The sequence below is a fragment of the Triturus cristatus genome, chromosome 10 (genome assembly GCF_964204655.1).
Source record: "Triturus cristatus chromosome 10, aTriCri1.1, whole genome shotgun sequence".
Taxonomy (NCBI): Eukaryota; Metazoa; Chordata; class Amphibia; order Caudata; family Salamandridae; genus Triturus; species Triturus cristatus.
The window spans coordinates 312,642,105-312,655,783 of NC_140593.1; the positions used below are offsets into that span (position 1 = coordinate 312,642,105).

The window sequence follows — 13,679 nt, forward strand, 5'->3', positions numbered from 1 at the left end:
CAGGAATGCATCACCAAATGTAAAACATTTGAAGAAAAGCAACACTGCAATTAGTATATTCAATGCTAAAGTGGACATCCTAATGGACAGCAGCCATAGAAAGGCTAAGGGCAATAATGCCAAAATCATACTTAATGATAGCTCTTTTGTTAAAAGTAACATGAATGGCATCAAATGGATAAAGAAAACAAATATTTCTATGAAGTGGAGAAGATAATGTACTGGGTAATTATGTACATGATATATGAAATATAGCATACCCTAAATGGAGTGGAAAGTGGGAAACCACCTATAGGTGATTCTGCTCTTAACATGGTGCATTCAGCAAAAAGTACTAAGAAATACTAAGAAGAAAATTACCACAGACCTTAAAAAGAGTAATGATAAGAAATAAATTACTAAGACCAAAAACTGCCATATAAGAGCCCAAGGCAAAAAACTGGAATCTGATGCCAAAAAGAAACTAACGCTACGATTAAACTTGTTAATGAAATGTTTTGACATACGTTCTAGTAGAGAATAGGGTGGTCCATTTATAGGTAATAACTGTCCTAAAGGTATGTGCAGTAGCTTCATTGTTTTACAATATAGTGACTTCTTGTGAGGTTGGCAATATAATTAAGTCAAGAACTGCAAGTAAATAAGTGTCCACTAAAGACGCAACAGCCCCACAAAATCCAGAACCCAATGACCCTATTTGTTCCACTTTGAAAAAGCAAGATTACTAAGCGCTGGAAAAAACATAAACATCACTGTGAAAGTGACAAGAAATTGCTCTGTTAAATTTAAAGGTTGTGTGGGAGTAAGTCTAGTTTTGGCTGAAAAGAAACTGCATCCTGCTACATTTAACAATATAGATTGATTATGCTTTATTACAAATTCAGATATTGTTCACAGGGAGCTCACATATATCACATTCGGTATAACAGAGATTTATGAATATGAGTTTATGTATGTTTAGAATTTACATATTAAGGAGTGCAACCTTGCTATAGCTGCGACTAGAAGTAGGCAGATTACAAACATTTTTATATAAATTCTGAAGGATCTGATACTGATGACGAAATGCACAAAAGCGGTCTACTTGTACTAACACATTGACCCCAAACCCCTGTAAAATGATATTATGTATATTGTCTCTTAAGTAAACAACGTGTATTTGCTAAGAGAGAAGAGTGCCATGGTTATGATGATGAGTATGTGGTAGATGGCCAAGAAGCCCAGAGGCTAAGGGGCCAGCACGTGACTACAGGAATTTGTGGTGGACCGGTTGGAGCACTTATTTGACAAATGCTGTTTTCCACGTAGCCATGGGATAAATATGTAGCCATCTGTTTCTTAGAAAATTAAGGGTTTCTTGAGAAATATCAATGATTTTGATGTATTTGCATTTCTGTTCCAGTATCAAATAATAATGCTTCAGTAAATCTGTGGAGTTGGTTAAGATGGTGGCATTACTATGGGATGCAGAGCATTCTTCTTAATGCCATGGGCAAGACCATAAATACTCCAATTGTTACTATGGTTTTACAAATGTTCAGTTTTCTTCTCTTGCACCTTGTCTGTCCACTAGTTAAACCCCCAGTTCTGATACTCTCATAGTGGTAATGAATAATTTCCACCTGCTCACAACATGCATTTTGTCAAGATAGTACTTGATCACCTGGAGAGTTTGGTTATTAACCAATATTTTGAAGATCACCTTCTGTGCGCTGGATATTTCAATGACAACATTGGTACAGTAACTGAACACCTCCACAGAGCTTGTTGGAGAGTTACACACCTACTCGGCTACTTCATCCTCAGTTTATCACAAAACATCTGATGACAATCATGGGTCTTTTATTGCCCTCTAGCTCAATAAATGGGATTTGAGACTCTTCATGCCAGAGTTCCTAGGCCCTTGCTTTGCCCTTGTGTCAAATAAGGTGACAAAAGGCATTGCAAGGGCTTAAGTGAGATTTACTAAGCCACACAAAGCCACCCTACTCAGTAAATCCAGAGTAACATAAGGTAGCGCAAATCACTGCCTTGGGTTACTCTGTGTTGGCAAGGCGTTTCAGGGGTGGAGTGTGGGCATTCCAATACATCCACCCATGGATTTTGACTCAATCCCACATTTACTAAGGGTATTAAACCTGGGATTGTTTAAAAATAGTACGCCTTCCCAACAGTGGTGTAACAAGGAGAAATATCTTTATATTACCTCACATTTTGCAGCACACATAGAAAGAGTAAAATGTTCCTAAGGATTGTTTTTGTGCAGGAAGGTGTCCCTTTCTGCACAAAAACAATCCTGCCTGTAACACAGGTACTCTTGCAGCATGCCACAAGGGTGTCTGCATTGGCTCAGGAAGAGAGCAGGAATGCATCATATTTTACTAGATATGGCACATTCCTACTCTCTCTCTGTCAAGTAGCACAGCAAGTTGTCCCCCTCTGTCACACAGCGCAGCAAGTTGCGTGATATTCTGGCCTTTCATAAATTGTTTTAGTTGTAGGTTAAGCACTGGCTTGTGACAGAGAGCCACTCCATAGTGCTGATAAACTGAGCCACGTCTTTTTTGGCTAACACCAAACTCTTCCCAGGTAATTCAACATCTGAGTACAAAAGAGTATAGATCTATCTCTTGATATATGTTCAACTTCTATCGTTAGAGACGGTTGAAAGGCCTTGTCCCTGATCAAGTGGAGTGGGGGGGTTCGATTCAAAGGTTTTGCATGCATGTATGAGAACACCTTGTGAAGAGGCTTATCCTAGTCTTCGGAGTGGAAGAAATAGCCTCAAACAAACTGCTGATCCACAGAACAGATAGGGAAATATGCTTGTTTGACTGGCGAGATGTTCATCCAATGTGAAATCTGTACATGATGTCTAAATTTTTTACTAAGGAGAGACTGGAAGACAATCATGACCATCAGAGAAACTGGTGTCAAGTGAATTTAAGAAGCTATCTTTAGACAATAGGACTCTATCCCAGGACTGGTTGAAAAATTGACTGCTTCGACTGAAATAGTGTGTCTTCACAACCCCTGGTGCTAAAATGCAGATTTATTGAGGCAAGTACTTTCTTTGACAATAATGCTAGGAGCAGTCATGATGAGCTGGTAAACATGGCGTAGACCTGTTTACTTAAGTTGTCTTCGATCAATCCAACAACCTTTATTCTCAGCATAAACAAGACTGGCTCAAGAGAGTAGCCTGCACAAAGCAGGCAGAGATACAGCATTTGATCATATAATACAAAAGGGAAAAAGCTTCAAAATAACTGATTTGATCTAAACTTTTAAATCGCTCTTGACAGGGATACAGGAATGTAATTATTCATCAAAAAGTTGGTTAGAGGGAAAACTATGAAAGGATGCTCAAGATTATAATGAGGTTTGATGAATAGACTTTTTGGTCATTGATCAAAAAAGGTACCAATCCTACATCAGTATATAAATTCATAGATATGCTAGGAGAAGTGTGGGAGACTTTTATCTCAAGGTTGTGTTGTGTAGTGAGGCCCAGCATGTTATCTCATTACTGTATAGAAGGGCGGAGGAAAATCTTAGCCTGCGAGTAACTTATAAAGAGGTAATTGAAACTATAATGGGCTGTAAAGACTCAAATGCATTAGAATGGTTGGTCCAAAAAGGCCCTGCAATGCCATAGTAAATAGTGATTAAATTATTTGAGCTATTGTTTCCCTAAATATCTGAAGACTGATTTCTCAAATATATATGAAAGGCTTTAACTTTCTAATTACAGGTCAATGGCTATGTTAGGTGCCCCTGTGAAGATATCTGTAAAGGTATTACTTAATTGTTTTCACAAGTGGGCTGAGCAATCAATTTTTCTGTTGGCTTCAGAAACAAAATGTCTACAGTACATGGTGCAATGAAGCTAACCATGCGAGGTGTGGATTGCACTACTTTACTGTGCATTTCTGGAATATTCTACCACATTCGATTACATTGATAGAGCTTGACCATGAGAAAAGCTGATTAAACTGGGTAACTCTGAATTAATTAATTATATATTTTGGTGAGACATACAGTAAAACATGGTCTTCTGTGAAGTCAATTCGAGAGAGAATTGGGAAGCGGGTGCAGTGAATGAGCTTTCCAGGTATGGCTAATTCATGGCACTGCCACTATTCACTGTTTACAGGGTCATCTTCAAACCCGATTTCAACATAATATGTTAGAATTCGGCTTAATTGGTACTGTAGCATTTTGGTGTTGTCTCCTGCTTTTTTCCCCCTACTGGTTTGAAGAGTTCATTAAACACACTAGTGGAATACTCGAACCATAATACCCTAAATGCAAACACATGTAAAAACCATGTAATGTTCTTTAACTGTTCCTTATTGCATAGTGGTTGATTCTGTAATGATTGTTGCCTACTGGAAGTGGAGATCTGGCAATATCGTCGAATTTCTATTAACAACAAATTCAATTGGAACCCCGTTACAAAGCTAGTGTTTGTTTCATTAGGTTATTTGGCTAGTAAGTTTCTCACAATACAAAGATTTTACATTGTACCACTTGATACAATTCTAAAAAATGAATATCCTACCTACTATAGTCAAGTGTGCATCAGCATGGCTACCTGATATTATCCACTGTTTGGAGAAGGTAGAAGTCTCATCTTTGCAAAAACCTGCAAAAGCTGCTGCTTCCTCCCAAGAGGAGGCTATACCTTCGGAATTAGTTACATTGCCCCTATGAGGTTTCCCTACATAGGATGTTGCATTAGCTCTTTTCTGTTTCAACAGCAGAACTGGATTTTTCTCTGTAATCATACACCAGGAATTGTTGTGACAGTGCTGAATCAGCAGAGTTTATTATTATATCATCCTGTTAAAGGTGTCTTGGTGTGATGGATGAGTTTGAGCCATGCCAGCATGCAGTAAACAGATATAAAACATGTAACATGTTAATGAATTGTAAATTGCAGAAATGTTCTTACTTGTACTATGACATGGCTTTCACTTATGAAAAGCTCTATATCATGAATAATACTGGATGCTGGGGATGCATACACCAAAATACTCACCCTCGCTCCAGGATGCATTTTTTTGTCTATCCCTTTACCGTTCTATGAGGTCACCGATCTTGTAAAGGTATCCTAAAAATCAGACTGCAGGGTGTGTTCTATAAGTCCCATATTTTGCTACGATCTACATGTTTTAGCTATGCAAGATTACTATGTACATATCAGAATCTATTGTCATAAGCAAACGCTGATTGCGTTAGTGAAAGTAATTAATGTTAAAGCGAGAATTGCAGAGAAAAAATTCATGAAAATGTTGTATAGCTGCTGAGGTAAACATGAATGTGTTTATATAGGTTAAATGACCAGTTCTAAATGCTTAATGTAATAAATAAAGAAGTATATTTTATTTTGGAAAGATTGATCAGGTTTATTAAATATGATTTTTTTTCTGACATTTTGATAATAAACACACATATGCATGCACCATCATGATCAGTAGATGAAATACCATCTCACCATATGATATTACAAGCATCCTCCCCTCCTCTTCCCTTCATACGACTTATATTGGATTATGATATCAAATGTCCAGATGTGGTCTCCTCTAGATCATCTGGGACAAGAGAATCGCAGATAATACCTCTATATTCATTCCAATGGCCCCAAATTTTTACCCATATTTGGGGGCAACCACGGCTCTCATATACCACTCTCTTAGTCAACATACACCAGTCAATGTCCCACTGCCAGTCTGTCAATTGCGGCACTTGTTCCGCCCCTCAGAGTCTTGCAATTTTCCTTTTGGCAATGGGTAATCCCAGTGTTATCTATGTTCGCTCCATGCGATTGAGATCTGAGTCACCCCAGATATTCAGTAAGCACCATTTAGCAGAGGTGGTAACAGTATGACTGCAGAGAGAACCCATACAATCCACCGCCAATTTCCAAAACCGCTGTATTAGCAGGCAATCCCATATGGTATGATAAAAGGTGTCAATTTGTCCACAGCCACGGCTACAACACTCGCTCTACCCATTTTGAACATAGTGTGTTGTGCATAGCAGGAGAGGTGTACTATTTTAAGTTGGACTAGGCAGAATACCGCCCTTATGGCCACTTCTCTTGGGGATACTATGGCATCCGTCCACTCATCATCCTCTAGGCTGTCTACGTCCCGAGCCCATCATTCCCTTGGACCCAACAGGGCAGGTTCATATTAATTCTTATTACCATCAATTCATGTATGCTTTGTATCAATGTAAATATCTTTGTGTATGTTTGTGTCTCAGTTGTCTTCTTACAATTTCTTCTTTAGCTTAATTTTAAAGGGGCCAAATGTCGAGACGTTGTAAATGACTGTGATATTCCGGAAACCTGTACAGGAAACTCCAGTCAGGTAATGGTATCTTTTTATGCTGTTAATACACTATAACCTGAGCAAAACAAAACAGAACAATGCGTGATATAATGTTTAAGGAGATGGGGTGAGGCTTTGTAAAATGAACGTCTTGTAACCCATATTTTTTGTGGGTATTTTGCTTAATCTCACTTTCACACCTTCACAATGTTGGTATAAATCTTCAAGCAGATAACAAGACTTGAGTTTTATATTGTAAAAAATAAAGTATCTTATTTCAAGTTACTTGGGGCATGATATATTGCTCATTTTTACCTGTGCAAAGCCGGCCATCCTCGAAAACACAGGCTTTGCAGCTGCGAAAATGCAATTTGAAGTACACGTTGTGACCCCTAACAACACACAATGGTAAAGATGAAAGTAATGGGAGGGCATGTAAAGTAATGCATGAAAGGTTTTATGTAATAGTTGTAGATATAAACCAATGATAAGAGTCAGAGAGACAAAAAGGAGTGGTAACAGATATGCAGAGTGGAAGCTTCCTCCAAAAGACAGCTTCCATCTTCTGAATGGCAGCTGCCGACTTCATGATGTGCGAACAGTGGTCCTCAGGACTACTTTATGCTCCCCACAAATGTCGTTCACTGCACACTGACCTTTTATTTTCAATGGGGTACAGCTTTGTTTCTATAACACGCTTAGCACGGGACCCACACCTTGGCATACCCATCACACCTAGGGTGTTGCACTGAAGGGAAACATGTGATGGGTGGATTGCTTGAATTAATCTCAGGCACTTGTAATTACTCTGGGCCACAATCCAGTCCAAAATTATTTTCCCTTGCCGCCCCAAAAAGGGCCAACGCTGATATTCATGTGGCAGGTTTCCCCTCCTGTGTGCGGTAGTGGGTGAAAAAGATGGGCTGGAAGGCAGCCCTGAGTGATCACCAGTGAGTTTAATTCAAGTATTCCTTTCATCATGTTGTTATATGTTGCATTAAAAAATGTCAGCATACAGAGAATGTGAATGCGGGAATGGAGGTTTGCTCTCTCTCACTGGCTTCCATGCCTGTGTTCAGAGCTTTTCAGTGTCATAAAAGGTCTCCACCCTCATAACTATTTCCACGACCAGACGTTTTGAAGCTACCGATGAATGCTCATTCTGTTACACAACGCATTAGCTCATCCACTTCATCTGAAGAAAAAAAGGTAGGTTTGCAAACTGGGACCTGTCCAGGTGCCGTTAAGACTAGCTGGAAGCAGATACTCTAGCTAGATAAAATAAAAACAAGTCTTGAAGGTTTTTTCGAACTGTAGGTGATTGGAGGAAAGGGGGTTGTCGGAGGGGAGAGTGTTCCAGTGCGTTGACGCATGGAAGGCAAATTCCTTGGTTTACTAAAATACTTGAATGCAGCCTGGATGTTAAATCTGACCGGAAGAGATAAAACAGGGTTATGGCAAGAACACAGCCCTGTGGCAGCCCTTTGGTAGTTGAAATCCTTCTAGACAGATGGCTTCCGGTCCCCAGCGTTACTGTTACCCAGATGTCTGTATGAAGGAGTATCAGTTGATTCAGGAGGAGAGATGGAAGCTTCCAGTTAGTCAATTTGCCCCACAGTTGGCCTCTGATAATACAATCAAAAGCCGATCTGTAATCGATAAAATAGATATACAGTGGCAGTTTGGCTACTCTCATGGCATCAATCAGTAGAGAGAGGGTTAGAATGTTTGTAGTTGTGCCCATGTGCTTGCAGAAACCTGTCTGATTGAGAGGAATAACTGCATTTACAGTGGCCCAGGATGTTTATTCCTCCAGTATCTATATGAGCTACCAATCTATAACTTTTAGCCTCATTCTTTTCACCGTGTTTATAGATTGGGGAGATGATCGAGCCCCTCCACGAGGCCGGTATTACCTCTATTCATAAGCAATCTTTGAAGACCGGCTTCGGAGTTTCTGACCAATAACCAAGGTCTAGTTTGAATGAGACTGGTGGTGTGCCATTTGGGCCTGGTGCTCCCTCTCTTCTACCTTTGGCTATCCTCTTAGTAATTTGCTGAGCCGAGATTGCAATCGTAGATGTTACCAGATTGCTGCGAAATTCATGAGTTATCTCTTCTTCCGTTAGTCCTGCATTGGCTTCTGCTTTCAAGTTGCTGTTAAAGTAATCCCAAAAGAAAGTCATCAAAGGCACTTTCTTCAAATGTGAACTAACTCCATGGATTGTGGGTTTTTGAAGCGTGTTGATCGTGTACCAAACTCTTGCCCTATTGTTGATCTTTACATCACAAAGAAGCTTAGCACAAAGCGTCTCTTCTGCCTCTCTTTATAGTTGCCAATTTAGCTTTTTCCATGTTGCTCTAAGTTGCATCATCTGCCTTTGCAGGTTGACATCCGAGCCATGTAGATAAAGCTCCTGCAATGTTTTATTTATTACTTTCTTGAGCAGCCTGTTTTGCACATTCTTTCATTTGATTTTTTGTTGTTTACCTTATGTATGGAACTAGGAGCATCTGCTTGCTGAGTTGGCATTATAACTTGTGTAGTTAGTGTAATTTCTTGTGGGAGATGATCACTGTTGTCCTTTACTCCCAGTTGATAATCAGCAATTTTACAGAACAGGGAGAGAGTTGCAAAGGTATAGTCTAATGTTGTGATTTTATTGCAGTGTGATAAGTGGCTGCAGGGGGGCGATCTTCTGTTAACTGGCCATTTAGTGAGCAAAAAGCTGAGATGTTCACGGTCCTCCAGCAATTTCTTGGCTAGCTCAGTTTGCCTTCCCCATTTATTTCCTGCCAATGGTAGGATGTGCCATAAAAGTGATTGGTTTGCCAAAAAGTTATCATCCTCTGTTGTGCCTGACATATGCAAATGAAAGTCGCCAGTTATTATGAAGTTCGGGGTTTGTTCCTCTGATAGCATCCTCGTTACCTCCCCTGCCAGCAAGTTGACACCCTTCGCATTGTCTCATGAGTGTAGATATACATTTGTTATCAACAATTACAGATCTTTAATAACACGTTTGACTGTCACTCTAACAGCCTGCATTGCATTTGTCAAGAATAACTTTGAATCCAGGTCTTCGACAGCATTAATACTTGCCATTGAGGTATATATTGCAAGTCCTTCTTTGAAGTGACTATATTTAGCACTTTTGGTGACTGGAAGATGGTGCAGCTTAAACCCTTGTAAATGGAACGGCGATCCAGCCAGGCCGCCTCTAAAAGGACATGGTCAAAGGATTGGAGATAGAGCAACAACTGAGGGTCTGATGTTTTGTTTCCCGAACCGTTAATGTTCCAAAAGCATTAGAGTAAGGTGTTTTAGCAGTTGGTGAAAGATTGCTGCTATGTCAGGCATTGATGCTCCGGACATTTCTTGTACTTGCTAGTCTTGCTTGTACTTGTCTCATTAGGAATGCCCTCCTGGCAGGCTGTTTTCTTCTTATGCATAGGAGATGCATTCTGTGCCCTTTTTAGTACATAATATGGGCACGATCCTTGGTGATCATTATACCTAGTTAGCAGAGGTTCGAGGTACCCGGGTTATAATACAGCAGCAGCTTTATTCCCCAGATTCTCAATTGTTCTTGTTCATCCAGATCCCTCCTGGCTATGCCGGGTGATGTCCAGATTGCTTTTATTGCGTCATTGGCTAGATGGTTATTATGTTCCACAAATTCGATGGATGTCAGGTTGTTGCAGGGATTCCGCACATACACAGAACTATGCACAGGAAACCAGGACCTCCGTGTGTAGTGGTGTACCAAAATACCCACCTTGGTGCCCAGAACCCAAATCCGACTAGCTATAGTGTCTCATTCGTTCTCCGTGCTACAGCAAAGATACCAATGATTAGACATCCTAGAAAATGCTACTCCGTCACTCTCAGGATATGTGGCAACAAGAACACTCTTTCGTTCAAACTCTCGTACTTGTCCACAACATGAGTAAAAAGAGCCAAGGAATAGTTTAAAATGTTTATTTGAACTAACGTGCTCTATAATGCAGTACACGAGCCAATACTAGCAGCAATATGAATAAGATCAAACAAATCAGCATTGTTACAATTCCATATAGAACAAAAGGGGAAATTATATTATGATGATGGTGGAAACAGGACTAAAGCGCCTTGTCACCCTCCCCGTGCTAGAAGCTAGTTTATTATACTTATAGAAGACCTCCAGGCTTTGTCAGGGGGACCCCTTACCTCTGAGTTCAGATGCAGAAATTTACATCACCGGACGAGCACAGCTCTTCTATCCTGGAAAGCATTTCTCCAAGTGTCTTAACATGCATGCAAGGCAATATTAAAAGCACCCGATTTCCAGGTTTGCAGCTGTGTTCTATGTTATGGCAAGGGACGTGAGACTGACCAAAGCAAATAAAAAGAGCTCATTGTTTTTCGACCTTGAACACGCTGTACAGATGAGCAGCAGAGTGTTCAACTAAGTATGTGAAATGCAGACAGTTCTCATGTGAAAGCGAGCAAGCACGAGAAATGTGGCATGTAGTAACGTGAGCAAAAGCAGCAAAATGGCAGCCAAGCATATACTAACTTATGCTAACTTAGCAATGTCCGCAGGTGTGTCCATATCCTCACTACAAGGTCCGATGATTTCAGATCCTCCAGTCTGCTTATGGCTGTTAATAACCATAAGATGTCCCCCCTGTTTAAAGTATCAGAATGACTTTTGGACTTATATTCAGGCAGAAAAAGTGTAGTGCATGTTTCCAGCTGTGCCCGCAGTCTGTTAAAGGCATTTGATTGTTGTGTGTTCTGTCCGGATTCTGGAGGAATTAATGAGACTGTCTGTTTAAGTAAGTTAGGTGTAGGTTCTGACATTATGACCCCTAGAGCTAACAGCACGAGTATGATGGGTTGTACCATTTGATTTGGGTGCATCTCCTGGTCTTCCTCCATTTTTGTTAATCGTTTAATCATTATTCTCTGTTCCGTCCATGGTTGTTGACACCGCATTATGTGTGACCCTCTGGTCCCCATTTCCAGGGGTTAGATTTGACTCCTTTTAAAGGGCAGCTGCCCCACCCGGTGGGCAGTGCCTGGCTTTGGTTCCTAATATAGTTGGTTCCAGAGAGCTTTCTCCTCCCCTGAGCGTTGCTCCACCTGCTTGTGTCCAATGAGGGTTCATTATTTCCAATTTGCATATCTGTTGGTGTGCCGCTAGTAGCCCGCAACGCTGGCTACAAAGTGTTTGAGTTGTGGAGCCAGTTTTAATGTAGGCTGTTATATCTGCCTTTCTTTTTCATTTTTGCTTTGAGTCAAGTGGAGCGGTTGGCTGGGCTTCGTCCTCCAGAATCTATGGTGACCGTCTTGCGGTTGTGTGCCCCCACAAGGGGGGTCAACTGCCCTTGGCACTCTTGGATTTTACTTCCCACATTCATCTGAGAATTCCCACCTTGTGTTTTGTCGCTTTCATGTTGGATCCCGGTCCGCTTGTCAGATGCTGGATTAGATACTTCCATCCTTGAGGGCAGGGGTGCCAGGGGCACCGTCAGTGATGCTGGATGACATTTCATCAATTGATGATGAGACCGTTGTCAGTTCCCTGTTTGTTGAAGGGAGGCCCCTTTAAAGAGGAGTTCCCACAGATTCATCAGTTTGTCCTTTCTTGGTTGAGCTTCTGCTTCTTGCCCTTAGTGACATCTCCTCCTTACCAACAGTCTCCTCCTTAGGATCCACCTTGGCACTTGTGTTCTCGTGATTGGATTGGTACCGACCTGGGGTAGTCCTATGTCAGACAATGCAATGCCATTAATAGAATTCAATGTTAGTACATCATTAGGAGACATAAAATAGTTCCTTGGGGTATCAGCATTGCAAAGCTACATTTAATATATTACTGCAAACCGCTGTTTGTGTCTTTCTTATCTCATGTTTTAAAAGTTTCGCGTTGAATAAATATTATTTCTATTATCTTTTCAGTGTCCTTCAAATATTCATAAAATGGATGGTTACTCCTGTGATAATGGACTGGTAAGAATAATTTTATACAGTTTAATCGTTACCACACTTACCAACACTGAAATTATGCCCACAGTGCCAAAATACGGGGACTAATTCTCAAAGATATTTCAAAAAGTCACGGATGTATATGAATTGCATGTTTCCTCCTGTGATTTACATGACTTTACAGTGGTTAGAGAGTTCACAAGAGAATACCCTGGCGCATGCATGCAGAGGTACACAAATCATGCATTCCCATGCATTCACCAAAGTTGCTATACTTACTTTTGAGGATTCCCAGCTGGGTGAACAATACACATAAGTAAATCTTGAATGAACATTAGCACATCTAACTCTTTTTAAGTATTACGAACCTGGAAAATAGTTTTCCTGGCAGAGAAGTCTTTTTTCCTTACACCCCCATGAAATATGGGAGTGTTCCATATCTTATCTCTCCCTAGAAGCACACGCATTCCTACCTTTAGTGACACTGATTATGCAAACTGTTTGTAAATGCCCAGGAACTAAAACCTTTGTGGGTGTTGCTATTTTGCTGTGGCTGAATATCAAAGGTACATTTACTACGCTGCAAATCTGGTTTACTAGCTGATTTTGGGCAGTTAGTTGTATGTGCAGGCTGCAAAAATGCAACTCCTGAGTCTGTAAATGAGCATTTACAAAGTGTGACCACAAGTTCAACTTTTGGCGCCTTGATGTGCAAAACGTTTTGTGAATCAGTCTTAGTAGGTGTAACTGATCATGGAACACGGAAAAGGCTAATGGAAAAAGTGGTACATGGGAGCATCATACTTATTTTTTTTCTAATGTAATTTGGAATGTTTATTAAAGAAGGTGTGGGACAAAATACTTTGGGAAGTAATAATTAAAAGTGTACAGAAACATGGCAAGCACATTCACCGCATGTTACTCTTGCTGGCAGGATTAGCAGTTTGCAGATGCAATCTACCCAAAATCCCAGGAAAGTGAAGAAGATATGTTCAGCAATATGTTATGTGTCTTGCTGTAATGAAGAAGTTACAGCTGCCCTCCTAGTAAGAAAATAATAATTTTAATTACACAGAGGTTTCTTGATAAGTGCAGCGTAAGCTGTTCACCACACTTAAACAAGTCATGACTTTAGCTCTAATTTTTGATTTCATGTTTAATGTTGTGGTTTTATATGCCAATGCAATGCCACTGGCAATTCCTGTAAACTCCATTCAGAAATAAGAAGAAAACACGCCTTTCATCCCTGATCCCAATTTACAGTGCCCATCTTTATAATTAAAAAGGGAAATATTTTAAAGACTTTTCCTTAAGCTATCGAACATTATCAGGCAACTTTCAGCGCGAGGCACATTAAAGAGAGG

The 13,679-nt window shown here is 40.3% G+C and overlaps 1 protein-coding gene across 3 annotated transcripts in view; it reads left to right on the forward strand.

Annotated features, from left to right (window-relative positions):
* Window positions 1-13,679, forward strand: part of ADAM22 (ADAM metallopeptidase domain 22) — a 1,168,071-nt gene that overhangs the window by 895,942 nt on the left and 258,450 nt on the right. For all 3 annotated transcript variants that reach the window (XM_085631338.1, XM_085631339.1, XM_085631337.1), the window contains exons 18-19: window positions 6,300-6,380; window positions 12,289-12,339. In XM_085631338.1, the coding sequence (XP_085487464.1) occupies window positions 6,300-6,380; window positions 12,289-12,339 (132 nt within the window). The remainder of the gene's footprint in view (window positions 1-6,299; window positions 6,381-12,288; window positions 12,340-13,679) is intronic.